Genomic DNA, 26,128 nt, shown 5'->3' on the forward strand with positions numbered 1-26,128 from the left:
AAATCTGAGTTGGAGTGGGGTAATTGGAGAGATTGTTCAGTTTCTAGGAGGCAGGGCTTCTGGGATCATGGGATTTCACAAAGGGAAAGAGCTTTAGAGAGCTGAGAGAGGCAACAGCAGGCCCCAAGCCTCTCTGTTAAAAATATCCTCCTCCCATGGCTGATGAAACGAGAGGGGACTTCTGTAATCCCAGAGACTACAAACGGGTGACCCCTGGGCCAAATCTGGCTCACAGGTGTATTTAATTTTATCTGCAAGGTTTAAACAGATGTGAGTCAACATTTCAGAAAATTGGGATATTTCACATACAAATTCTAAGATTCTGGTATTTCTTGGAACAATCTGACCCCTCTGGACCTGCCTTCCTGAGCAGCACCAACCAGCTGTGCTGAGCGGTGGGTGTCCCGGTAGCTGGGGCAGGGAGTGGAGCAGAGACCAGGGAGCCTGACCGCCTGGGTTCACAGCCTGGATCAGCTGCTGGTGGGCTGGGGGAACTTGGGCAAGCTACTTGGTCCCTCAGTCCCTCAGTTTTCTCGTCTGCAAAATGGGTTTACCTGCCTCTTAGCGCTGTCGTGAGCTAGTATCATAGATGTTTAAAATGGTGGCTGGCTCAGAGATAGTGTTATCTAGCTGTGTGTGCTTGTTTTTGGAGAGACGTCTGGTAAAGGGCTCTTGTCCAACCCTGCTTAGGGCCTGGTACCCCCACCTGCCCTCTCTATGCAGATGTCTTGCCTTGGGGCTCCCCTTCTGGAGCCCCCACAGCAGAACCAATAAAGGAAGGGCTGTTCCTGTGGGATGGAGGACGGGGCAGAGGGAGAGGCGACAGGTCTGCAGAAGGGGAACCAACAGACTTGGTGGGTGTGGGAGGAGAGGCAGAGGGAGAAGTCTGGGATTGCCTGGGGTTTGGGCTCAGGTGACCTGTGGCAGCCAGTGGCAGGTGGGGACAGGGATACAAGTGCCATTGACCGACATTGAAAATATGGCAGGAGGAGCAGGTTCCAGAGGGCAGATTTGGATGTGTTTCCTCTGTGTGCCTCGGGCTGGACACCTTGGATTGCCCTCCAAGACCCCTCATGCCCCTCTCGGACCTCATTTCCTTCAACTACCCCCCTTGCTTGCTCAGCCGCAGCCACGCCAGCCTCCCTGCTGTTGCTCAAATATGCCAGGCAGGCTCCTGCCTCAGGGCCTTTGCACTGGCTGTTCATTCTGCCTGAGGACTCCCCCTCAAGTACCCCCATGGCTGACTTTCTTACTTCCTAGGTGTTCAAATGTCAGTTCAGTGATGTCTTCCCTGACAACCCCTTGTAAAATTTCATGACCACCCCCCCTTCTGTTAGCTATTTTACTCCTTCCTTCCTATGGCATTTATTCCTCGTATTTACTGTCTCATCTCCCCACCTCCATGAAGACAAGGAGTGCTTTATTCTCTCCAGGACCCCGAGGGCCGAGAGGAGCGCCTGGCACCCAGTGGGAGATCAAGGAGTGGTGGGTGAAGGAATTAAAGGCCAGGAGCCGCCTCCACCTTCTGTCCTGGCTCTGTCTCATTCTCAGTTTGTTTTTCATTCCCACGAACCCAACCATGGTAGCGTTTGGGTGTCTGGATGCACAATGCCCAAACCCGGCCACCACTAATGGAGGTTCAGTCTGCCTTCATCTCTGTCAGAAACTGCAAAGCACACCTTTGGGTACAGTCGCCCCCACAGTTCCTGAGTGCGGGACTGCTGGACCAAGAATTTTATGTACACTTTGAGCACTGAGAGATAATATCTACTGTTTCCTCCTAAAAAGTTGCAGCAGTTTACACTCCCACTGACGGTGCCTGAGCGTCACCCCCTCCCCCACCATGCTCACCGACTTTGGGTATCTCCCAACTTGACGGGGGACAGGGCATCATGGTCTAATTGATATAATTTGTGTTTCTTTAGTAAGAGGGGAGGTAGAGCCTCTTTTCAGTCAGGCTGCTCTTTGCTGAGGTTTCGTCTGTTCTTCTCAGCGATAAAGTGGACACCGGCCTAACAAAGTTCTCGTGGGCCCTTCAGCCAACCCCCCCTGGACCAGGCAGTGGTGACACCAGGGACATAATACCTCTGGGATGCCACAAGCGCTGACTACATTTCATCCTTCCCAATTTGTGACTATTTTACCAGCCCTGTCCCCTCCCCAAATGCAGACAGGAGGAATGTCTCCATAATCGCCAGACACTTTTTTCAGAAACCAGTTTTCCAAGTTCTTTTGGTAATACCCAAGTTTCCTTAACTGCAGCCCCAGAACAGTGTTCTTAGAGACCTACGCTCTCAGAAAGTCTACAAGGAAAACTTCAGAGCTAGTGGGTGTGTCTTGGCTCCATCCACAGAATCTTAATCTTCTTAAACTGCCTGTCACTTTAAGAACTGCTGGTCTGAGCAGACCACAAGGCATCTTACTCTTTTGGCACCCCGTCCCCTGAGCCTGGGCACCTCTCCTTCCCGTGCACAGGGGGTGCCCCCAGCAGAAGAAAAGAATGAGAAAGAGGGAGAGAGGAGAGCAAGAGAGACGGCGGATCTGTAAGAAAAGTCAGTATATTTATGGTTTGCTTTATAAAAGTTACTATAATACAATGGTACATAGTATTGAATTCACAAAAATATGAACAAATATTTACAGCAAGACACGCCCACAATGGAAATACTTCTCCTCAAAACAAGTTACAGACGGATGACAGAGTCTCTATGCACAAACATCCCTAAAACTTATCGTTTCTCTTCTTTGCGGGGGGGGGGGCTGGGGGGAAGAAAAAAAAATGCAGAAACCCCAATGAAAACAAAAGAATTGAAAGAAAAATGAGCTAACACATTTCCGAATTATTGCAAACCATTTCATGGTGGAGTGGGGGTGTTTCCTGGCTTTCAGTCAAGTCCGGCCAAGGTCACCGAAGAGCCAGAAGGTGAGACGAGGAGGTGAGGCCGGGGCCTCTGCCCCCCAGTTTCTCCACCCCCCACCCGCCCATTCTTTTTTGTGGGGGGCTGGGGAGGGGTGGCAGGGACAGAATGAGACAGCCTCCTGGGGGCTGTATAAGCAACTTAAATCAGCCATCTCTGCAAACTACACATTTCCGCATGTGAAAAATAAATATTTCCTCTGTTGCACAATTAGGCAGAAAAACCTCAAGCGGGAAGAGAAGGTTGCCACTGTGCCCGGGCACCTGCTCTGTGTCCCCAGGCCGCCGATATCATCGACCTTGAAATCGGGCTGGGGGGTCACCGTCTCAAACACAGAGGGCGGAGGGTGAAAAAAAATCAAAGAAAGCACACACACACACACACACACACACACACACACACACACACCCCAAAACCACCAACGACAAAAAAGAGAAAAATAACAATTCTTTGTACAGAATTTACATGATAACAAGCTTGACACAAGCTGAGATAGCAGAGCGGGGCCGCTGCCAGGGCAGGTGGGCGGCTCCCACGTGGAGCCCTCCTCTTGGGGAGAGCCACTCCGGCCGAAAGTCACTTTCCATAAATTATTTATATGCCTGCTCTGCTTTCTGGGGTATAGGGGACTTGCTTGTGTGTGTGTGTGTGTGTGTGTGTGTGTGTGTGTGTATGGTTTTGGGAAGTACAAAGAAATAAGCAAAAAAGTTTTCCCACGTGTTTCTACAAGAAACAATGTTCCCGAGAAAAAAAGTCCTTGGTGGCGGCCTATATACAGAAGTTGGTTCTGAACTTCAAAAGTCTATTTTTTTTCCCTTCGTTTTGATTTTATACACGCACAAGAAGAAAAAAAAAACACAACCCATGGAAAGAAACCCTGAACAGGATAGGGGGTGGGATAAAAAGGGGTAAACTATAAAAGAAAAAGAAAACTGTCGAAGACTTAGATCTGAGTTTTTAAATCTTTTCCAGATTTTCCTTTCTCTGGGAGAAATAACCTGCTCGCTCCGAAAATAAATATCCTCTGGCCTTGTTGGGGTGTGGGACTGGGTGGGACGGGGCGTGGGCTGGCGTGAGCAGGCCAAGCTTATAACGTGAGAGAATCGCCACCTGCGCGGTCCCAGGACCCGGCTGCCCCCCCGCCGGAGCCCCTCCTGGGTCCAAGGTGACGGCCAGGTCAGGGGCGGGCGGACGCGATCCTCCCCAGTGCCCCCCGTGCCTGCTGGGCCCTCTGGGCTGCCCCCTCCTTGCTGGCATTCGAATGAAAAAGTAAACATTGAACCCCAGATCTGGGGGGAGGTGGGGGTGAGGCCGGGGGAGCCCAGAAAGGAGGTTCCCGCCTGGTACCGGCTTGGCTGCACCCCGAGCCTGCTCCGGGAAACGGCACCCCACAACGGCCGGGGACGGAACTGCCCGGGGGGGAGGTCAGGGGAGGTGTGGGGTCCTCTCGCTGGTTCCGGGGCGGCGGGCCGGGCCTTTAGGGCACTCAGTGCTCCCGGGTCCCGGCCGCCGGCCCGGCCCCTGCCTCTTCCCTCCGCGCACGCTCCCCACGGGGTCCCCTCTCTGTGATTCTGCCTTCACATTTCAACGGTTAAAATGTCTTTTCTCACGGTGAAGAAGAAAACGAAGAGAGGACAAAACAATGTAGCAGCATTCCTGGGAAGGAGCTGAGGATAAAGGTGGGGAAGGAGAACAGATCGGGAGGGGCGCAGCGAGAAGAGAGACAGACAGACCCACTGGGAGACAGGGAGACAGAGAGAGCCACGAGGACAGGAGAGAAGTTCGCGCTGGAGTTGAACAAAAATCCGGAAAGGAACTGTTCTAGGTGAGAGAGACGTGGACCGAAAGACAGAAGAGCCCTTTCCCGCTGCGGGGGCAGGAGCTGCTGGGTGCCGGGGTAGTGTTGGGGCGCCAGGCCCGGCGTGGCCGCGGGCGGAGGGACAGCACCTGAATGGGGGCGGACGTGCCCCGGGGGGCCCGGCAGCGGCTGGAGTCCTCGCCTTTGGCACCGCGGGCCCGAGTCTAGTTGAGGGTCCCCCGGCAGTTCTCGGAGCCGCAGAGGCAGGGGATCTTGACGTCCTCGATGGGGAACTTGTAGTCGTAGGTGATCTCCTCGTTGACGCTGATGTGCTGCTTGGAGTAGATGACGATCTTCTTCTGTGACTCCACTGTGATCACCTTGGCATAGCAATTCGGCTGTGGGCGAAGCGGGGAGGGGGGCAGGTGAGCGAAGACCCAGCACCCTCCCCCCCAAAACCCTCCTGGGGGTGCTCGAGGCCTGGCCGACTTGCCCTGTGATGTCACTGGCTCAGGCCTCAGTTTCCCCATCTGCATGACAAGGACCCTTTGCCTCCGATTATTAAATAACGATGACAATGATAAGGCGTTTCCCGGGGCTTCTGTTTCCAGCCAGGCGGCAGAGGCCAGCCAAGTGGGTATTTCCAGCCCAGGCTTCACTTCTGGACTCCACACCGGGGGTCAGCAAATGACAGCCTCCCCCAGTGGGCAGCCTGCTTCCGTAAATAAAGTTTTATTGGCAAAGGGCCATGCCCACTCATCAATATATTGTCTGTTGAGCAGTTGTGACCAAGACCACCTGGCTCACAAAGACAAAAACGTTTCTGGAAAAAGTTTGCTGATCCCTGCTCTAGACCCATAAATTCAGCCCATAAATCCCTCTTGCAGCTCTGGGAGATCCCTGTGACTGAGTGAGATCAAACCTCGGCCCATGATGCCCTGGGACCGTTACCCCCGGGAGGCCGGGCCCCAGGCAGGAGCACCCGCCTGCCACCTCCTCCTCCAGTAATGCCACATCCAGCCACCATCAAGCCCAGGGGGTTCTGTCTCCCAGGGATCTGTCCATCTGTCCGTGTTTCCCCACCTCCACGGCTTCCACCACAATCAAGCCCCATCACCACTCGCTGGACTGCAGCAGCCCCTGCTGCAACTCACCCTGATAAAACCTACTCCTGATCCAGTGGCAGGAAAACCCTTCCTGGAGGAGAGGCGACTCTGTGCCCCCTCCACCCCCACCCCACCAGCTCACAACCTTCCGAGGCCGCCCATGGAACCTGTCAGCTCCTCAGCTGGGCTGAGGAGGCCATGGGGCCAGCCCCCTGCCAACCTCATCCTCCCATCCCTGGCCCTGCTCCCTGCTCTAGCTATACTGCCCCCCTTGCTGTCCCTCAAAAATGCTGTCTCCCCCTGCCCCAGGGCCTTTGACCATGCAGTTGCCCTGACTAGACTGCTTGTCCCACTAGTTACTTCACCTGGTGGCTCCTCTGGTCCCTCATCCCACCTTTGTCTTTACCAGCTGCTCTGGATCAGGTCATAATCGGGCCAGTTAACACCTACCAAGAGCTGGCTGTTGTCAGCATGCACCCGGGGCCCACAGGCCTGACAGCCCACGAGGACAGACTGTCATTGCCCGCTGTGCAGATGAGGAAACTGAGGCACAGGGACATTTAACTCACCTACAGTGTTTCCCGGGGTCAAGCCCAGAGCTGGTGGTGCTGGCCCTGGAATGAGCCTCCCTGCGGCCCATCGCACAGTGCGTGCTCATTGTCTCTGTTATCCGTGCCCGCCTCCCCCATAGACCGGCACCCCCCAATACGGTCACCACTGGCCACAAGGGGCTGCTGCCGCTTAACTAAAATTCAACACCAAGACCTCAGCTCCTCGGCCACACTGGCCGTGTTTCAAGGGCTCATGGCCTCCCACAGCTGGTGGCTGCATCCCTGCACAGGGTGGATGCGGAGCATTTCTGTCCCTGCAGAAAGTTCTATTGGACAGCACTGACTGTGACCTCCCCGCAACAGAGAAGGAGCTCCTTAACTATCAGCTAATGAAGCAAAACCAGTCCTGGAACCAGGGCCTCCCTGTGCCCATTTTGCAGAAGAGGAAACGAGTGCCGAGGAGCGGCTCCCCGCCACCCCTGACCCGGCGGCCCCGGCGGCACTCACGTTGCAGCTGTGGTTGATGAAGCGTGCGAAGTTGCCACACTTGGTGGCATCAATGATGGTGTCGTGGTCCACCCGGAACATGTAGCTGCTGCCAATGCCCTCGTCCTCGTAGCGCTTCTCCCGCATGTCCGCGATCACCTGGCCGGGGAGAGGGTCTGAGCCTCGGCGGGGTGGGTGCTGCCCACCTGGCTCCCTGTGCCCGGGCCTACCTGGCGGATGTTCTGGCCCACGTACTCGATGACCATCTCATCGGCTGCAATGGGCTCCATGGCGAACAGGCCCCAGTCGTGGATGTGGCTCTTGCAGAATTTGAGCTTCTTCTTCCGAAACTGAGGGGAGGCGGGAGATGATGAGGGGTGGGTGAGCCCTGACACATGCCCCGACATGTGCCCTGCTGCCGCCCCGGTGCCCCTGGGGGCCCGGTCCCACCTTGAGCTGGTTGAACTTGAGCAGGTCACTGTCGCAGCTGCCAGTGAAGGAGGACAGGAGGCGGCGCTGCTCTGAGCGTCGCTCTGAGCCAGCCCGCGTGGAGGCGTGTGGTTGTGCAGGGATGCTCATGCCCTGCAGGGATGGATGGATGGGAAAACTGAGAGGATGGATGTAGCTGCTTGGAGAGGGCCAGCGTGCAGGGTCCAGGGGCTCCCAGAACATCGGGAACCCGATGCATACTTGGCACACCTGTCCCACAAAGTCCTGGGCCCCTCTGCCCCTCTGCCCTGGGTTCGTGCTCCGGCTCACCCGGGCTGCCGTCCTCAGCGGCCACCACCCCTTCCCTGCCTCCTCCTGCCAGCAGTGTCTGCGCACTCAAGTTCCTCCGTATCGCAGAGAATAATTCAGGGTTCCCTTGACGTGTCCCCACTTCTTGGCGGGAAGACCCAGCCCCTCACTGCCGATTCTCTCACCACATTCGGACCCCCGTGCCCTTGCCTTCTCCCACCCTCCCACCCTGTCCATGAGCCTCGGCGCATCCCAGTCGTCTCTCCTCCCCCTCCCCACCCTCCCTGGGCCTTCAGTGACCCTCTCCATCCCACGAGGCCTGCCCTGAGGCCCCCAGACCTGACATCACCACCCCAAAGCTCTGGACCTACATACCTAGCTGCCAGCCAGACCCCTCTCACTGGATGTTCACAAACCCCAAAACTCAAGTTCCCCCAAAGTGAAGGCACCAGCCTCCTCTCCCCCTCAGGGCCTGCTGCTGTCCAGTCCCCAGGCCAGAAACGGGTGCGCCCCTCGCTTCCCTTGTCTCCCTACGCCCAGTCCAGCCCTGCATCCTGCCCACCCCTGACGCTCTTTCAAATCCCTCCGCCTCTCCCGTCGCTGACCCCTAGTCCGGCCCACCCCACGCCCGGCCAGGACGAGGGCGGCTGCCGCAGCACTCTGCCTCCTGCAAGCCCAGCTACGACCGCACAGGTCGCTCCGCCCTCCCTCCCAAAACCCTCCCGGGACTTGCCCTCCAAGGCAGGATGCAGATCCGATGGGCCCTGTCACCGCAGCCCCAGGGCCCACTCTGGCTCCAGGGACCTTTTGTTCCCCCAGGGCTGAGCTCCTCTCTGCCTCGGGGCCTTTGCACCTCTGTGGACTGGATGAGCCTCTCCCCTTTTGTTTAACCCTGCGTGGAAATCCTTCTCCACCTTTCTGCCGCCACTCCAGTTACCGCTGGCTCGCTCCGGCCCGCATCGAGGTCTGCTTCAAACGGGACCTGCCCGAGCCCTGCCGGCCCCTCCCACTCAGTTTCTAACCGCCCCCCCTGCGTCGTTCCCCCCCCCCAAATCATTTCCTTCTCGAATTATGTTTATCTGTTCACTTGGTTATTTCCTATCCTCCACTAAAATAGAAGCCCCAGGAGGAAAAGGATTTTGTTTGGTTCACTGCTAGGTTCCAGGACAGTGCCTGGTACACAACACCTGCCCGATACACCTTCCCTGAATTTGAAAAAGGAATGGAGAGGCCCTTTAGAAACACCACGACGCTCGTGTCCCTGATTCAAACCCTCCGGGCCCTGTGGCGAAGAGGACGTACCTGGGTGTCTGCAGGCGGCTCGTCGGTGCTGGCCCGGCTGCTGTTGAGGTATCTGAGCTTGTCTTTCTTGTCGATGGTGTAGAAGCCCTCACTGCGGGCACAGCCCGTCACGTGCTCACGGATGCCGTCCTCCCGCTTCTTCTTCTTGGCTGAAGAGAGGCTGGTGGGTGGGCCTGGGTCAAGGGCCACGAGGACACTCGGAGAGGCCCCCCTGGGCCACATGAGGCTCACCCCTCCCCCTGACCCGCAGCGCTGTCAGTTCTCCTGACTCTGCTCCTTAACCACCTCTTGCCTCGGTTTCCCCATTTGCAAATGGGATGATGATTCCCAGCTGAATGGCTGAACAGGCTTAGGGTGCTGAGCAGGGTTCCTGACCCAAATCAAGGGAATGATAAATTAGTTTGGCAAGATGGGGATAACAGAACTTCCACCTCAGGCTGTGTCAGGATGGTATGTGGTTAAGGGCCCTGGGTTCAAATCCCGGTTCTGACACTTAGTGGCTGTGTGACTACAATCCCACTGCCTCTCTGAGCCTTAGTTTTCACATATGGGAAACAGGGATCGCAATTGCACCGGTGTCACTAGGCCCGGGGGGGCTCTGAAAGTGGCAATGGACAAGGGAGGGTGGCAAGAGCCTCAGCGCGTCTTGCTGGCTGTTGTGCCATGTGGCTGAGCCACCGTACTGGGCCTGGAGCCCACCGACTCCTGGGGGCGAGACGGGCCAGCGACTGGCCTGTGTTCAGGGTTGCTGTGGAGCTGCTACCGTCCGGGACAGAGGCCCCAGAGGTGGGGGCGGACTCCCTGTGCCCCTGAGGCCTGGAACCCCCACCCGCACCTGCCCAGCAGGATATAGGGGTGGTAGACCCAGAGCGTGTCGTTGAGCCAGTCCATGCCGTTGTCCTGCTGCAGCAGCCTCTCGTAGGTGATGCAGAGGAAGCGGATGTCCTCCTCATCGATGCCACCGTTCCAGATGTCATACAGGATGGTCATCTCCTCGAACTCTGAGCGCGGCCGGAAGAGGGGCTGAGGAGGAGAGAGCTCGGGCGAGGCCGCCACCAGGTCCTCGTGGCGCTTCTTGGGCGGCCGGCGCCACGGTCCCCGCACCTTGGCCAGCTCCATGTCCTCCTCGGTGGCCTCGTTGCGCCCGCGGGAGCCCGGGGGCATGGCCTCTGAGGGCCACTGGTTCTCCAGCTCCTTGAATGGCAGCTTGGCAGGCTCGATGGGGGGTGGGGGCGGGGGCGGGGGCGGCTGGGGGGGCAGGGGTGGTGGGGGCGCTGGGATCCCCGCGTTCCGGAAGTCCAGCGTCACAGCCCGGGGGTCATGGGTGCTGGGGAAGATGGGGGTCTGTGGCTGGCCTGGCAGGAGGAGAAGATCCCTGCCCAGGGCAGGCCCTGGTGGCCGGCCCAAGGGCCCATCCAGGGAGAGCACGGCCGGCGGGGAGCGCCGGGGCCGGCCCGGCTTCCTCTTGATGGGGGGTGGGCAGGGGGCCAGGGGGGCCGGCAGCAGGGGGGGCAGCTGGGCAGGGGACCGGGCCTGGGCCCGCAGGACGGGGACAGGCAGTGCCAGGGGCAGGGGCAGAGGCAGGGGCAGCGGGAGAGGCAGGCCCGCCTCCAGGAGCACCGGGGAGGGCAGGGGCCCGGCCCGCTCATCGCGCCGACCCGCTGCGAGGGGGCACACGGGCAGGAGCAGGGGCCCGCTGGGCTCGGGGAAGGTGGGTGTGAAGCTGAAGTCCCGGCCAGGTGTCCGCGGGAGGCCCCCACTGCTCAGGCTGGGGGACTGGGAAGGGTAGGAGAAGGGGCTGCTGGGCACGTGCGGGGGACTCAGAGACAGGTTGCTGCTGCCTGCCGACAACAGGGGCTCCCCGCCCGGCGTGGCCGGCACCGTCTCTGTGCTCTGTGACTTGGCCAGGCTGCCACAGAGGCCTGGGGTACGTGGGGGCTGGTCCTCGGGGGCAGGCTCCAGAGGGACAGGAGGATGTGGGGGTACGGGGGTCTCGGGCTCCAGCGGCGGGCTGGGCGGCCGGGGGGGCGGCAGTGGAGGCTGCAGGGGCAAGGACAGCATCGTAGGGGGCTGGGGCTCCGCTTCTAGATCACCCTCTGCAGAGACGGGAGAAAATCAGACCATCATTGATTGCATCCAGACATCTATCCCTGCCCTGCTCTGAGCCTGATAACTGGCCAACTCACGAGCCCCTGAGGGCCCGGGCTGCCTAGCTGCAGGGGACCACCCGTCTCAGCCACACCACCTCGCTCAGTGGCCAGCACGGGGTCAGGCCCGCAGCAGGTGCACGACAGATGATGGCTGAATAAATCAAAGACAAAAAGCACAAGGGTGCTAGCCTTTGAAACTGCCCCTCAGAGCCACGCTCCTAGGCACAGGGGAGAGCGGGTCCAAGAAAAATGAGTTCTGTGGCCAAATAAAATTCAATGTCTCTTTTCTGCAAGACTTGCCAGTCTTTAAAGTTTCTCTCCTAGCACTTCTCACCATGGTCATATACTCTCTAACTTATCTATCACCAGCTCTCCACCTGCCCCAGAAGGTGAGCTGCACGAGGGCAGGTATGTTGGTCTGTTTGATCTGCTGTTTCGTCAGCAACCAAAACAGGACCAGGGTCACCGCATGTACTTAACAGCCAATGTCCTGTGGCTCCGTGGCCAAATAACATGGAATTAAGCAAGATACAGTAGGTTTCTTTTCTGAAGGACTTCTTAGAAGTCCATGCTAGCCACATGGGGCTCTTTAACTTAAATACCAAGTAGCCAAGTTAATTAAAATTAAACACTGCATGCTCGGCTCCTTGGGGGCGGTCGCCGCATTTCAAGGGCTTGGTAGCCACGTGGGGCTGTGGCTCCTGTGCTGGACGGGGCAGGTCTGGGCCGTTCCCATCATCACGGAAAGTTCTCCTGGATGGTTCCACTAGAGCTGTTTCCTTTGTACACTCCACGAGGCTCCACCGAGACAGTGGAGCATGCAGGGGTGACCACAGCCCCCCCCCCACCCCAGTGGCATCACCCGGTGCCAACGGTCCAGGGATGAGCCCCTGGCACTGAGGGCCGGTCACAGCGGCGGTTCCCTTTTGGTGCTCGTCGAGCATGTGGCGCTCGTGTGGCCTCGTAGCCCATCCAGTGTGCAACCCCACAGGGGAGGCACTAAGCCTTGGTCCCACTTGACAGATGGGGACACTGAGGCTCGAGAGGGATTTACCCCAGGAGCCTGGGCTCCTTCTGCCAATGAGGACATCCCGGTCCCTGCCGCCCTCCCGGGAGCTGGAGGCCTTACCTGGAGTGCGCTCGGTGGGTGACGGGGGCCGGGCCTCCATCTCCCTGGCAGGGGGCTCCGGAGACAGCGACGTGGCCCCGCCCTGGCTCGGGCCCAGCTCCTCAGGGGGCTCCTGGCCACCCGGTGGTGCCTCGACGCCCACAGGCAGGGGGGCCTCCTCCCGCGAGGGGGAGCGCTCCTCGGCGGCCTGGTCCTCCACCTCGACATCCACCTCCTCTTCCGGGCCCAGGGCTGATGCTGCAGGTGCCCCCCTGGCTGCCGGCGCCTCTCCCAGCTCCTCCTGGAAGGCCTCCGGGGCAGGAGGGACCACACACTCCTCATCTTCCTCCTCCTCCTCCTCCGCCACCGCCTCGTCTTCATCCTCCGAGGACTCGGACTCGGACTCGGAGCTCGACTCAAGCCCAGAGGACTCGGCGCTCTCGCTGGACGACCCGGCCGCGGCCTCGGAGGTGGCAGGGCTGGCGGCGGCCTCTGCACGGGACACACACGGGGCAAGGGTTGTCGCGCGGCCTGGGGTGTCCCGACGCCTGCCGGTGCTTTACCCAACGTCTCCGACTGGTGGCCCTCGGGTGCGCATGCAAGCAGTCCGTGGAATTCACACCCCACACAGTCAGCCCTTGTAGAGCGAACAGTTCGGTGGCGGCTGGGGCACACGCAGGGCTGTGCAAACGCCACCTCCATCGAGGGCAAAACATGTTCACCCCCCAAAGGCGCCTCCCACTCTGGCAGCCCCTCCACAGACCCTCAGCCCCGGCAACCCCCCCCACTGCTCTCGGCCTCTCTGGATCAGCCAACGCCGGACATTTCTTATAAATGGAGTCCCACGACACGTTGTGTGTGCGTCAGGGAATTAAAATCTCAAAATCGAGATATTTCACGCCAAAAAGCATTCCCGAGCGCTGTCCATCCCCTGTGCTCCTAGGACAGGGGGACCCCTGGGCAGGTCTGGGCTGCCAGGCCCCGCACTCACCTCCGTCCGAGTCCAGTTCTTCCTTCTCGCTCGTCTCAGACGGGGCCGAGTCTTCGTCGTTCTCAGACCCCAGTCGGTCGTCTTCACTGTCCTGGGGGCGAGGGATGGGGTGGGGGCCAGCTGAGCACAGGGCCCGGCCCCCACGTGCCCCACCCCGGCCCGGCCTCCGCACCCCAACTGCACCTTCTCTGACGTGGACGAGGTGGAGGAGGAGACCTGGCTCCTGGGGCCTTCCTCTCCGTCCTCCTCCTCCTCCCCCTCCTCTTCCTCCTCCTCGGTGCTCTCCTGCTCCTCCTCCTTGCCGGAGGCCGAGGACGAGGGCGAGGTCGCCGAGGAGCCCGAGGACGAGGATGCTGACGAGGACACGGACAGCGACTCCTTGTCGTCCTCCTCCCCTCCGCTGTCCAGCTCCAGGGGCCGCGCCGGCCGCCGCCGCACACCCACGCCCTTGGTGTCCCGCTTGGCGACCTCGCAGGGGGCGTCCGCCATGTCCCGCTCCCGCTCCCGCTCGGACTCTTCGTCCTCCTCGTCCACGGACGTGGAGGGCCGCAGCCGCTTCTGGTCGCCCGACGAGGCCGTGTCCGGCGGCTCCTTCCTCTTGACCTTGAAGGAGGGCAGGCGGATGGCCCCGCGCAGCCCGATGCCCAGGCCCAGGCCCTCGTAGCCCAGGCCCTCGCCCTTGCCCCACGACTCCAGCAGGCACGAGGCGATGCGGTCCTTGGGCTTCGGCCGGTCCTCATCCTTGTGCTCGCCTGACTTCACGGGGGTCAGCGAGGCCTGGGGAGTGGCCGGGGACGGGACGGTCACCGTGGGGCCTGGGGCTGCCCCCGGCACCTCCCATGCCTGCCTGCCTCTCAAGGGAAAGCCACCGTGGGTCACTGTGCGCAGACGCCCCACGTGCCCATCACAGGCTGCTCCCAGCACTCCGCTTGGCCTCACTGACCCTCAATCCACCCCCCTACCCCAAAATGGGGCAGTTCCAGCTCCCGTCCTGAGAACAGCCACTTTCACAGGCTGCAGTCTGGAATCCTAAAGAAACACGCTGCCAACATACAGCTACACAGTTGTAACAAAAGTTTCACAAAATAATCTTTTCACTTTCCTACTCGATCTCTACCTGATCCTGTTCGGATGTCTTAAAAAACAGCACCAACTAAATGGATTTCACTGCACACTCAGGGGCTGCCCCTGAAAAATGCTCTGTTTCAAGCGGTCACAGGCTCTTTTTATTTACGTTACAAAGGGAACAGCCGTGGTTCGCTGGGACTACTGCTGACCCAGAGGGGTTGGGACGACTCGGTTGAACCGTAAACAGCTGAACATCAGCAATTTCCTCTGGTTCGCCTGAGACTGCTCAGAGAGGTGTCATTACCCGACCACCCAGATGGGAAGCTGAGGCTGTCAGTCGCCTGCAAGCATCTCCCAATGTGGGTCCTGGTGGGGGTCGGGGGTTGAGGGTGGGGACTGCGTGGGTTAAAAATATTACAGGAGAGGATTATACAGAGAAAACGGTTATAGGTAATTTACAAGATGAAGAAAAAGCAAATAATAAGACATATTATTTGCTCTGAGCACTTGCAACGTGGCTAGTGCAACTCAGGAACCAAAATTTTAGCTTTTGTTCATGTTAATTAATTTAAATGTAAATAAGCTACACTTGTCTAGTGGCTAGCAAATGCTCTCCCAAGCGCTAGGGCTGGTGCACCTGCAGCTTCCGCCCTGGGGTGTAGACGGCACGTTTCTACCGCCAGGTCCTCGGGGAGGGGAGGCGCCCGGCCGCCCCACCCACCTTGGCCATCCGCTCCTTCTTGTCCCACCACTCGTCGAAGGCCCGGAAGGCCACCACCTCCACCATCTTGCGGTTCAGGTCGCGCTTCATGATGGCCTTGAGCTCCTTGAGCACCACCAGCAGCACGCCGTCCACGGTGACCTTGTGCGGGTCCTCCTGGCGAGGCACGTAGCCTGGCGGCGGCACCGACGGGTCAAACTTGGGCAGGGGCGGCCAGGGCTGTCCACGGCCTGGGCCGCTGCTGCCCAGGGAGAAGGGGCCCCGGTAGGGCGGCAGGTTGACGAACTGCAGCCCCGCAGAGGCGGCGGCGGCCGCGGCGGCCATGAAGGGGGGGCAGGGGCACGCGCCCTGGCCCGTCATCAGCCGGCTCAGCATCTGTGTTTGCATCTGGAAGGACATGGGCATGCCGCCCCACTGGCCGCCCAGCACGTGGCTCATGTCCACCTGCATCACGGGAAACAGCCCAGGCGGGAAGGGCGGCAGCGGCGGCAGGATGGGCGGGGGCGGGACGCCGGGTGGCGCTGGCAGGGGTGGTGGCGGCACTGTCACGGCAGGGTGGGCTGGGGGTGGGGGAGGCGGTGGTGGTGGAAGAGGTGGGGGCATGGGGAAGCCGGGCTGCGGTGGGGGTGGCGGTGGGGGTGGGGGCAGTGGTGGGAAGCCGGGAGGCGGGGGCAGGGGCAGGGTCGGGGCCAGAACGGAGGAGGCCGCCACAGCCGTGGCCCCTGGGGTCACCACCATGGGCTTGGGGCAGTCAGCGCTGGCGATGGGGGCCGAGGGCATCTCGTCGTCTGAGATCTCCATGTCCTCGCCCGAGGACGGCTGGCTCTGTGGGGAGAGCGGGCAGGGGGGTGAAGGGCAGGCTGGCAGCCACATGGGCCCCGTTGTACCCTTCAGAACATCTGCAGTTGGGGAAGCATCGCTGTGGGCACAGGGACGAGCCACGTGGGCTCTGAGGTGCGGATCCTGGTTCCGTCGCTTCCCAGCCACTTAACCTCTCTGAGCCTCGGTTTCCCATTTGCCTTGTACCTGCTTTGTGGGGTTATCCTGAGGATTCATTAAGTCATTCAATAAACATCCACCTCCACCTGCTGTGTGCAGGCACTGTTCTAGATGCTGGGGACACAGCACTGCCTAAGACAGGCAAAAACATTCCTTTCATAGAGCTGACCTTTCAGAGGGAAGAGATGGAGGGTAACCAGAAAGGATTTGTGAAGTACACGGTATGCCGTGGGCAAAAATGAAGTAGGGATGCAGGGTGGGATTGGCAGAGAGAAATAGATTCTGCTCCCATTTGTATGGAAAAGTATTGGAGAATGTTACAGGTATCAACCCTCAGAAGGACTCAGCAGAGTCCAGCGCCTCCTTTTTTACAGATGAGGAAATTGGGACACAGAGAGCCTAAGTAACCTGCCCAAGGCCACACAGCCAATAAGAGATGGAGCTCCGCAGCCTGTGCTCTTCCCGCCCTCCTGTCCTCCCTCTCTGTGGCAATGTGGGCCTTGCAGGGAAGGTGGCAGTGAGCAGGTGGCTTTAGCAGTGCTGAGGGCTCACAGGTAGGTGTGGTTCTCATTTTTACTGCATCACCATTTCCACCTATTACAGTGACTGGGTGCTTTATGCTGCGGATGGAGCCCAGGGCTGCTGAGCTGCCTGTCTCATTTGCAATCCGCTGGATAACCTTACAAGGGGGCTCTACTCTGGTCCTCCTGACAGCCAAGGAAACACACCCAGAGAGCTTAAGCCACTGGCCCGGGAAGCACAGCCTGGCAGGAGTCGGGCTGGGACTTGGCCCAGGTGGCCTGCCCAGGGAGGGGGGACAGGGACAGCGGGGAGGGTGAACACGGAAGGAGGCAGGGGGCGATGGGCAGAGCCTGGAAGCCCATGGAGGCAGGACAGCGCGGGGGTTCCCTGCCGTGGAGGTGGAGCCGGCACAGAGGAGGGTGGTTCAAGGAGGGACGGCCCAGCCCCGAGCTCTGTCGTCACCACCAGGAAGGTGGCTCAGGCCCTGCCCCTGACTACTCAGGCCCAGTGATCAGCCGAGGGAGGTGGAGCCTCCGTGGGTGGCAGGAAACAGGGAGGCCCCGGAGGGCTGCGGAGCAGAGTCTGTGGGGGCTGCCAGGGCGGAGGGGAGCCCTACAGGTCAAGGAGGCCTCCAAGGGAAAGTGGGGCAGAGAAGAGAGAGACGCCCAAATCCAGGGCAGCAGAGAGCTCTGCACTCTTGCCAGGTCCTCCCCTGCCCCCACTCTCCTTCTCCTTCTCAGTGCGAGGCTCAGAAGGAGGCACTTTCCGGAGAGAACTGCAGGAGCTCAGTTCCGGCCAGCGCGAGCCAGGCGGCTGCAGCGCACAGAGGGTTAACCGGGCCCGCCCGCAGCCAGCCAATCCCCGGAGCCCGGCCCCGCCCTCCCGCGCCCAGCGCCCGGCCGTCACCCGCCAGTCACCCGCCAGTCACCCGCCGGCGCTGCCCCACACTCAGGCTGGGACATCAGCGCGCGGCACGTGCTCTCACCGCCCCATTTGACAGGTGACGAAACTGAGACACAGAGAGGGAAAGTTCCTTCCCCAGATCACAGAAGCAGTAAGTGGCAGAGCTGGGACCAGGCGCAAGGACAGGAGCCTGAACTTACCCCCCCTACCCCAGGCCTCCGTGACGAAAGGAAATCTGACCCACCCCTGCCAGCCCCCCGTGCTGCTCGCCGAGCCCCCCACCCAGCCTGGGTGCTCCCCTCGGCTCCGGGCTCCGCCCTCAGGAGCGCAGGCGCTGCTCCCCCGGCCGCCAGCAGAGGGCTCCCAAGGCCCAGGCCAGAGACTCTCAGGGCTTCAGTCCTGGGGCATCTCTCACCCCAGCTGTGTGGGCCTCAGTCTCCCCGTCCCCACTGTGATGTGGTGGGAGCCCATTCCCTCCAGCTACTCTGGGCTTCCCAGCCCTGGACCAGCTGGTCATCATGGAAAAACGCCATTCCACCCACCCCAGAAGGCCGAGAGGGAAGGACAGAGGAACACATGGGGGGGGTGTCAACAGCTCCCACCTCTGACACCTGTTAACTCCCCCTGCCTGGACCCCTTGGCACCAGAAACCACTTCCCCAGAATTGCCGGGAGGCCCCCTGGAACCCTAGCCACCTGTGGCCCCCTCTGGGCAGGACAAGTTCCTCCCTGTTCCTCCCCGAGGCAGCCAAGCCAGGCGAATCAAAGGGCCCGGGAGGGGGACCCTCCTCCTCGTCGCTCACAGGGCACAGAGCTTTCCCAGCCCCGGGCTGTTCATGCCCACGGGGCCACACAGGCTCCAGCCCAAGTCATTCAGGGGCCAGGGCAAGTGCTTAGGCTGGGGTGGGGCGGGGTGAGGGAAGGTGGCATGAGGCAGCCACCCCCACCCCCAGCCCTGCAACCCTTGGTGGAGCTTCCTGAGGCTGGAGGTTTGGGCAACGAGATACCAGATGAGGTAGTAAACTTCCCCTGCTTCCAGCTGCAGCTCTCACCTCGACCTGGCCCATAACCCTTACAGCCACTGGGAGAAGAAGGGAAACCAGTGCCCTCCTTGCCTGGCTCTAGGAGGCTGCTCTAGAGCTCCCACCTGGTATACTCCTGCAGACTGCACCGACCAATCCCCCTCCTAATCTGCCTGGGTGGCAGAACCAGGCCTGATCACCTCCAAGCCAACTAACAGAGAAGGGAGACTTAACTTTCCAGGGTCTCAGCAAACTCCTACCAAAGAACTTCAAGTCAGAATTTATCCCTAGGAAAAGCCTAACTCTTTGCCTAACAAGGAGAGCAACAGAACTAGCCCATGTGGCTCTTCTCTCCACGGCTGCCAGGGAGCTCAGAGCCAAACCAGCTGCTCAATCACAACCCCTGGTGCTTTTGGCATCCTCCTCTATTCTCTACATTCAATCTGTTATTTCACTTCTCTAGTCCTCTTGGCTAGTTATCCTGAACGTTTCAAGAGAGGAGGGAACACAGAAAGAAAACCAATCCCAGACAGACAGACAGACATGGTGGTACCTCATCCATCTTCTCAGAGGTTGGGGTCCTGTCTCCGACCAGCTCCAAGACCACCTTGGCTGTCTGGCCCAGATGACCAGTAGGATCTGGGGGGCCTGGCTCAGGTGGGGGCCGGGGCCCCAAGCTCAGGTCAAGCTCATCATCCTCATCTGAGTCGGGCAGCGGCGTGGGGCTGATGTCCTCCAGGCCAGTGCTGGAGGGGCGCGAGGAGGGTGGCGTGGGGCCCCGGAAGCCCAGCTGGGAGTTGGCGCCGAAGGGGGCCAGCGGGGAGAGCTGGGAGGAGGAGGAGGAGATGGGGCTGCCCTCCATCTGCAGCTCCGTGTCCGAGTCCTGCTCCCGCAGGAAGGGCAGCTTTGTGCGCTGCTCCTTCAGCAGCATCTCGATGCGCGAGTCCAGGCTGTCGTGGGGCTTCTCGGGCCCCGCGGGCGACGACTCCAGTGTGGGTGTGCCGGGGCTGTCACAGGGCTCGGGGCTCCAGCCAAAGGTCGGCCGGCCTCCCAGCTCCATGCTGTTGGTGTCGGGGGGCGGGGGTCCGGGCGGGGTGCCCGGCTTCTCCTTGGCCAGGGGCTCGGTGGGAGGCAGGGGTGGGAGTGCGGGTGCCCTCCGGAACTCCCCACTGTCACGCGCCCCAAAGCTGGCTGTGGCAGTGGGCTCCTCGGGGGGTGGGGGGAAGGGGGGCGCAGGGGTCTGGTATGGAGAGAAAGCCGACTTGAACGTGACTCCTGGGGTAGGAACAGGTGTGGCCTGGGCAGGTGGCGGAGTATGGGCAAACGTGGCCGACTCCTGGGGCTGGGTCTTGTAGGGGGGGCCGGCCCCACCCCCGCTGCTGCCGACTGCCCCAAATGGCAGGTCCGAGGAGCCCCGGAAGGCAGCCGGGGCCCCTGTCACCATCACGATGGAGGACGAGTTGTGGACATAATGGTGCTCGTGGCGTCGGTTGTAGGCGTCCGTGAACTTGCTCTCGTGCCGCCGGGCCTTGAATGTCACTGTGGGGTCCTGGCTGAAGAGGTAGGAGGGTGTGGGCTGGCGGCTGGAGTAGCTGGAGTCCTGTGAGAAGGGGGTGCCCAGTCGAGGCGTGAGCGGCGTGCCTTGTCCATAGGAGTTGGGTGTGTCCAGGCGGCAGCTGGAGTAAGCTGTGTCCTGAGAGAAGGGTGTCCCACCACTATTGGGGGTGACAGAAGATGAGCCGGAGCCACAGCCCGCAGACAGGCTGCCATCCTTGAGCCGTTTCAGGGCATCTGACAGCTAGAGACAGAGAGGGATGTGAGATCACTGGGGGAACATGCAATGGAATAGGGCTGCTTTCCCTTCTCACTCTGGCTGCTAGGGAGCTCAGAGCAAACTGGCTGCTCTGGAACACCAGCATGGGGAGAGAGGAAGCGGGTGACTGAGGCAGGAAATTGGGATGGTGATAATCTTTCTCTAATCTTGGGATAGCCAGTTATCCTCAGGGAATCTCGAAAGTTTTTGTGATTCCAGAGACTGAGAAAAGAGGAGACTGACATCTTGATTTGAGCTGGGAATTCCTTCCTATCTCAGGCTGTCAGAACTCTCCAAGCAGAAGCAGCAGAAAGAACCATGGTTTGGGGAGTGAGGGGGGACAGCCAAGGGCTTCGGCTTCCTTACCTGTAGAGCGGGAATTCTAACTGTCTCTCTTAACATTTTAGGATTTAAATAGGATGGCATGGTAAAAGCACCTTATGAACATCCAGCCAGCAAACAAAGACTTTTCACTGTGGAAAAACTACTCCTGAGGGTGACTGGGCCGAGGCTGGGGAGGAGATGGGATAAGAACCTATCCCCCCAGCCCCTGCGTGAGGGCTGTCCAGGTGTCTGCCCTACAAGGCAATGGTTCAGGAAGGGATTAGTCTTGTTCTGGAAGGAGGCCCTGAACTCTGCCTTCTGAGGGCAGGGGTGGAGGAGTGCACAGGACAGCAGACGCTGGGACCCTGGGCACAACAATGTTTGGCATCACCATGGAAGCACCAGGCCTGGGGTGGGGGGTTCTGCCTCTATGCCAGGGAGGGCTGGGGGGAGAGGCCCCGCATGGGCTGGAAGCCACAGAGAACAGGACCAATTCCAGGCAAGCCACGGGGAAGATCCTGGGAAAACACGGCTTTCAGACACATGCCCTCCCACCCTGAGGCGAGTGAGTGTGGTCAGGCTTGTGTTCCTCTCTGAGCCTTGGTCTCCAAGCTGGAGATGGCGAAGTACATGGGGGGGGGTGCATATCAAGGAGCCAGTGATGGGGATCGGTGATGGTGACAAACCCACCTGCAGGGTCTCGTTCACAATCGGAGAGATGGCATCCAGCTCACCCACTGGGAGGGTCTGGGGTGTGTAGCGGCCCGTGACCAACAGCTCGTAGAACCTCATGCGGGTTTCCCCTGTGGGAATGGGGGGAGGGCAAGGGGCACTCACCGAGGCTCCGGGAGGGGACGGCCCCCACAGGGCTCCAACCTGCTTGGCATCCGTGTGGGCCCCTCAGACCTGACACCCCAGGCCCGGGAAAGTTCCCACCCCTCCTGTCTGTTTAACAAAGCTGCTAACCTGCATGGTTTTTTGGATCCCAAGATTCAGTTTAATGCCTTGTGGGGCCAGAACTCCCTCCAGTCCAGAAATGTCACCTCCAACACATGGCCCCTTTCTCATTACCTGGTCCACGGCACCCGAGGAAAGTCTGGCCTCCCCCTTCTTTTGTCTTCCCACCCAACAGTGAGAGGCTCCTCTCCAGCAAGGGGAGGGAAAGCTCAGTGACACAGAGGTGACAACTTGTTAACCCATCTGTGCCAGATGCCGGCAGAGCTTGCAGATTCCACTCTGGTCCCATCTGGGGGGACCCCCACTGGGCTTCACATCACAACCCCTGCCGGGGGCGTGGTTCCACTGAGCCTGGTACTGTAACCCCCACCCCCAGTTGGGAGAGGCCTTTATAGACCAGGGGCCCCAGATTATTGATATTTATAGAGCCCTCCGAGGCAGCTGCTTACATATGCAAAGGAGATGCATTCCTTGAGCTACACTTTACTGGTCTCTTTCTTGAAATACAAACTTTTGTTGGCAGTCTCTGAGGACCTTTTTACTTCTTTTTTTTTGCAGAAATGAAATTTTGATAAGAGCTGGCTGCTCTTTAAGATGTGGGGATGTGACGGGGGAGGGACCTCCACATTTGATTCTCAGGGAGAAATCAGACTACAGCCACCTGAGGGGGTGCAGAGGGTTCAAAGGCTCTGTACCCCTCCTGGAGACTGAGAAACTAGGGAAAGGAGCCGGGTGGGGGTGTGAAGGAATTGTGGCCTTGTTCCCTGAGCAGATACAGAACTAGGACCAGGCTCAGCAAATGTTTTTGGGATAAAGGAGCCTGTGGGGATCGTTGCAACACCCAGCATGGTCTTGGAGACTCAGTCAGTGTTTATTAATTATTGAAAGGAAGAAGGGAAGGTTTTGCTTTTCCTGTCTTGGGTTGGGCGTGCTAAACCCAGGTGCTCCAAGTCCCCCCTGGAAGCCACCCACCCAAGCCCTGGGACAAGGTACTCTGCCCAGAGGGCTGGCTGGCCCTCACTGCAGCCCAGCACTTCCTTTCACCTTCCAGCTGGAAGGTTTCTCTAAGCTCTACCTCTGGGGAACTTCCCTAGAGAGCCCACAAGCAAACTTTAGAGGATGCTACCGACTACTTGAGCCCCTCCAGCCAGCACCCAGGAAGGACCTCCCCGGACTCTGGGGGTGGCAGGTGTGGCCTCCCCAGCATGGCTTTCCCCACGCCTGCCTCAGACAGCCAAGGAGAGCGGAGCGGGATTCCAGTGCAGGGGAGGTGCTGCTGTCTCTTTAAGAGAGAGGAGGGAAGACACAGTGTCAGCCCCGGAGTACCCAGAGAGGCCCGCCCCGCGCTGCTGGGAACCTTATCAATGAAAAGACACTCCTGGGCCAGATTGGTTCCTACAGCCAGGGGGAAGGGGCAGCCTGGGTGGGGGTGGGGGGACACCCTGGATCCTCAGAGGACTCTCTTAGTTGAGGGCTCTATTCATTTAAAGGCATCCTCGTGGCCTTCCTCAGGGCCCCCACAAATAAACAAACTCTGCCTCCTCCCCGAACACAGCCGGCAACACTGGGGACTGTCTAAACCGAGGCCACCAGGGCTCTGGGAGGGCCCCGCCCGGGTGCCATTGATGGGGAAGCCTCCGGATGGTCCCGAGGGGCACAGCGGCCAAGGACTGGCACGTTTGGTAAATTCTAGCCTGTCTCCTAGCAACAGACAACACATTTAGCTCCACGTGACTCTATCCTCAGGGGGGACAAAAAAATAAACGAGGCTGTGGTTGGGGGGACACTGCAGGCCCGGGTCCCTGGGAGGGGCAGGGGCCACACGGACAGGCCTCCTGGTAGCTCCTCCCCATGGGCAGGCCCCGGCCGGCCTCCACTCACCTTTTGTGTCCAGCTCCACGTGGATGATGTTACCCATGACAGAAGTGCTGTGCAAGTGCTGGACAGCCTCCTTGGCGCCCCTGACCGTGGCAAAGACCACCTTGGCAATGCCCAAGTGCTTCTTGGTCTTGGGGTTGTACAAAATCTCCACCTCCTCCACCTCCCCATACTTCTTGCACATGTCCCTCAGGAAGTTTTCACGGATGTTATCATTCAGCTTGGCAAATGTCACCTGCTTCGGAGGCACCGGGCCCACATAGAACTCATCGATCTGGCAGGGGAGGAGGGGTAAAGGAGTTTGGAGAACACTGAAACCGAGGGGTAAACACAACATTCCCCACTCGCCCGCCCGTTGAAAACAATGAGGGGTAAAAAAATAATTTTTTTTCCAAAAAAAAAAAAGGCACGCGGGCGGGCCCGGGAAGCGGAGGATTAAATCGTTTGGAACGTGGAAGTCCTCAGGGTTCGGAAGGAAAGGGGAAAAAGAAACAGTTTCTCTTTCCCCACCCCCCATTCTGCCCCCTCTCCCAGCTCCCGGGTCAGGGGCGACCCCCTGGGCTAGGAAGTTGACCTCTGAAAGGCTCCGGCAGGGAAGGGGGGCGGGTCCCGGGACAGAGTCCCTGAGTTGGCAGGAGCCAGATGGAGACCCCGAGCCCCCAGCCGGGCGGGCGGGACACTGTATCGGCGCCCTGGTTACAGTTTCCCCGAGTGTTATTCTGTTTACAGCAGCCCAGAGGGGACAGCCCTCTCGGCAACAACCTCCTCTTCCCCGCCAAAACCTCCCGTGCCCGGGACAGCGGGAACTCCGAATCCGGCTGGGCTGGGTCAGAATTGGCGTTATTTTCGAACTCTGGGAGGGGGCTGGGAGAAGAGGGGCCGCGGGGGCAAAGGGGAGGGGTCCTACCTTGAATTTGGGCACCGATAGCTCCAGCTCCTTGTTTTTGGTCCAGATCCCGACGACCCGGGGATCTTCGACAATTTCCACCGGGCGGTTGCTGGACATCTGTAGCGAAGGAAGCGGGGGTCGGTGGGGGGGGGGGGGGCGGGGGGCGTTGGAGAATGGAAGGGCTGGTCTCACTCCCTAGGGGCAGGGGGCAGACCCCCTTCTCCAGGCACTTGTCAAACTCCGGGACTGGGGACGTGGCTGACAGTTGGCCCGGTGATCGGGAGGGGGATCCCAGGGTCGCTCGGGGCCCCCGTCCCCAGACACGGCTGCGGGTTAGGGGGGGCGGGGAGGCGCGCCGGCTACTCACTGCCAAGCTGAAATGCTGCCCATCGTAGCGGTACAGTTTATGGTGCCCCTTTTTCAGAGCCGGGTCAATCATCAACTTGTAACTTCTCCAATGGTGGTTCCTTCTCTCGCCCGAAGGGCCGGGCTGCGGCGGGGGCTGCTGGTGGTGGTGGTGGGGGGGGTGACTGTTCTCCATGCCGTTAACCCAACCTGAAAACGAGCAAGTTGTTGTCGTCTCCGCCGTGGCGGCGGCGGCCGCTTCTACACACACACGCGAAATAATCAAATCACCGAGCCCCCACCCCCTCCCACCTTACCAGCGCGCCCCAAAAGGAGCTGTCTCGCTTGCGCCCCCCAAAATAAGAATGAAGAGACAGACTAAACCTTCCGGGAGAATTAAGCGCCCGCCCGCTCGGCCACCGTCTCGGGGCGGCAGCGAGGGGGTCCCGGGGGCCCCCCGTGCGGGCTGGCGCGGCCCGGGGCGCCCGGAGGACGCGGGCTCCGGCCCATGGTGCCCGCCCGGCCGCCCGGCGTGGCGCTCGCTCGCTGGCTCGGGCCCGGCTCGGGCGCGGGGCTCGCGGCAGGCCTGGCGCCGCCCGCCCGCCCGCCCGCCCGCTCGCTCGCTCGCTCGGGCCGGGACTGGGGGCTCGGGCCGCCCGGCTGCCGGCCGCGGCCTCCCCCTTCCCGGGCCGCGCTTACATCCCCGCCGGGCGCCGGCCTCCCTGCGCCGCCAGCCAGTACATGGTGTCCCCCGCGGGAGCCGAGGCCGGGGCGGCCGGACGGGGGGCCGGGACGGGGGTGCGCCGCCGCCGCGGCTGCCGGGGCCGGAGCTGCTGCCGCCGCCGCCGCTGCTGCTGCTGCTGCTCGGGAGGCGGCTGGCGGCGGAGGCTCGGCTCCCAGTAGCCGCACATCCCACAATACACCGCTAAGGAGCCCGACCCGAGCGCTCACCCTCCTCCTCTTCCTCCTCCTCTTCCTCCTCCCCTCTCCTTCCTCGCTGCTTCCCCAGGCACTCTCCCGGCGGCGGCAGCTGCGCCGCCAAAGCCCCGGGCCCCAGCGGCCCCCCACCCCTCACTCGCGCGCTCCCACACTGCCTCCCCCTCCCCGGGGGGAAGGCCTTTTAATTTATTTATTCTGCTGGGACTTAGGTGGGGGGCTTGGCTGGCGGGGGAGGGGGTTCTCCCCAGGCTCTACCTCCCGCGGCCGGGGCTGCCCTCGGAGCCGCGGCGTGCGCCTCGGGCCTCCAAAACTGTTTCTACACTGCCAGGGCCGGCGGCGGGGTGCGCGCGGACTCGGGGGCCAGGGCTGGGTTTGCGGAGTGTGATTGTTTGGACGCTGGGAGCCGTGGGGGTTGGGGGGAGGCCGACGTGGACTCGAGGCGAGTTGCAATCGAGGATCTCCGCTCCGGCTGCCTCTCCGGCCCCGCGACCCCCTCCCCCAGGACCCGAGCCGGGGAGGGGGAACCAGGATTTCAGCCAAATTAGCACTCATATTCCTCGGAGGATGCAGCCTTCGCCTGGACCTGGGTGACAGAAGCGTT

The 26,128-nt window shown here is 60.6% G+C and overlaps 1 protein-coding gene across 1 annotated transcript; it reads right to left on the reverse strand.

Annotated features, from left to right (window-relative positions):
- Window positions 1-2,542: 2,542 nt before the first annotated feature.
- On the reverse strand, window positions 2,543-25,485 carry SETD1B (SET domain containing 1B, histone lysine methyltransferase). The gene is made up of 16 exons (XM_037816787.1): window positions 25,288-25,485; window positions 24,611-24,798; window positions 24,262-24,360; window positions 23,358-23,628; window positions 21,210-21,322; window positions 18,936-20,180; window positions 14,938-15,762; window positions 13,332-13,925; window positions 13,149-13,239; window positions 12,179-12,649; window positions 9,751-10,995; window positions 8,900-9,066; window positions 7,310-7,441; window positions 7,090-7,209; window positions 6,881-7,018; window positions 2,543-5,114 (listed from the first exon to the last, which is right to left on the reverse strand). Exons 2-16 carry the CDS (start codon window positions 24,782-24,784, stop codon window positions 4,941-4,943), a joined length of 5,859 nt encoding a protein of 1,952 aa, XP_037672715.1. The 5' UTR covers window positions 24,785-24,798; window positions 25,288-25,485; the 3' UTR covers window positions 2,543-4,940.
- Window positions 25,486-26,128: the final 643 nt, after the last annotated feature.

The sequence above is a fragment of the Choloepus didactylus genome, chromosome 23 (assembly GCF_015220235.1).
Source record: "Choloepus didactylus isolate mChoDid1 chromosome 23, mChoDid1.pri, whole genome shotgun sequence".
In the NCBI taxonomy this organism is placed as follows: Eukaryota; Metazoa; Chordata; class Mammalia; order Pilosa; family Megalonychidae; genus Choloepus; species Choloepus didactylus.

What these genes read in the sequence shown, in the direction of transcription:
- SETD1B (XM_037816787.1), bottom strand. Translation starts at nt 24,784, where the DNA reads ATGGAGAACAGTCACCCCCCCCACCACCACCACCAGCAGCCCCCGCCG. An exon ending in TATCGGTGCCCAAATTCAAG is followed by an intron (nt 23,629 to 24,261) that starts GTAGGACCCCTC and finishes CTCCCCTGCCAG; the next exon opens with ATCGATGAGTTCTATGTGGG. An exon ending in ACCCACCGAGCGCACTCCAG is followed by an intron (nt 10,996 to 12,178) that starts GTAAGGCCTCCA and finishes CCGTCTCTGCAG; the next exon opens with AGGGTGATCTAGAAGCGGAG.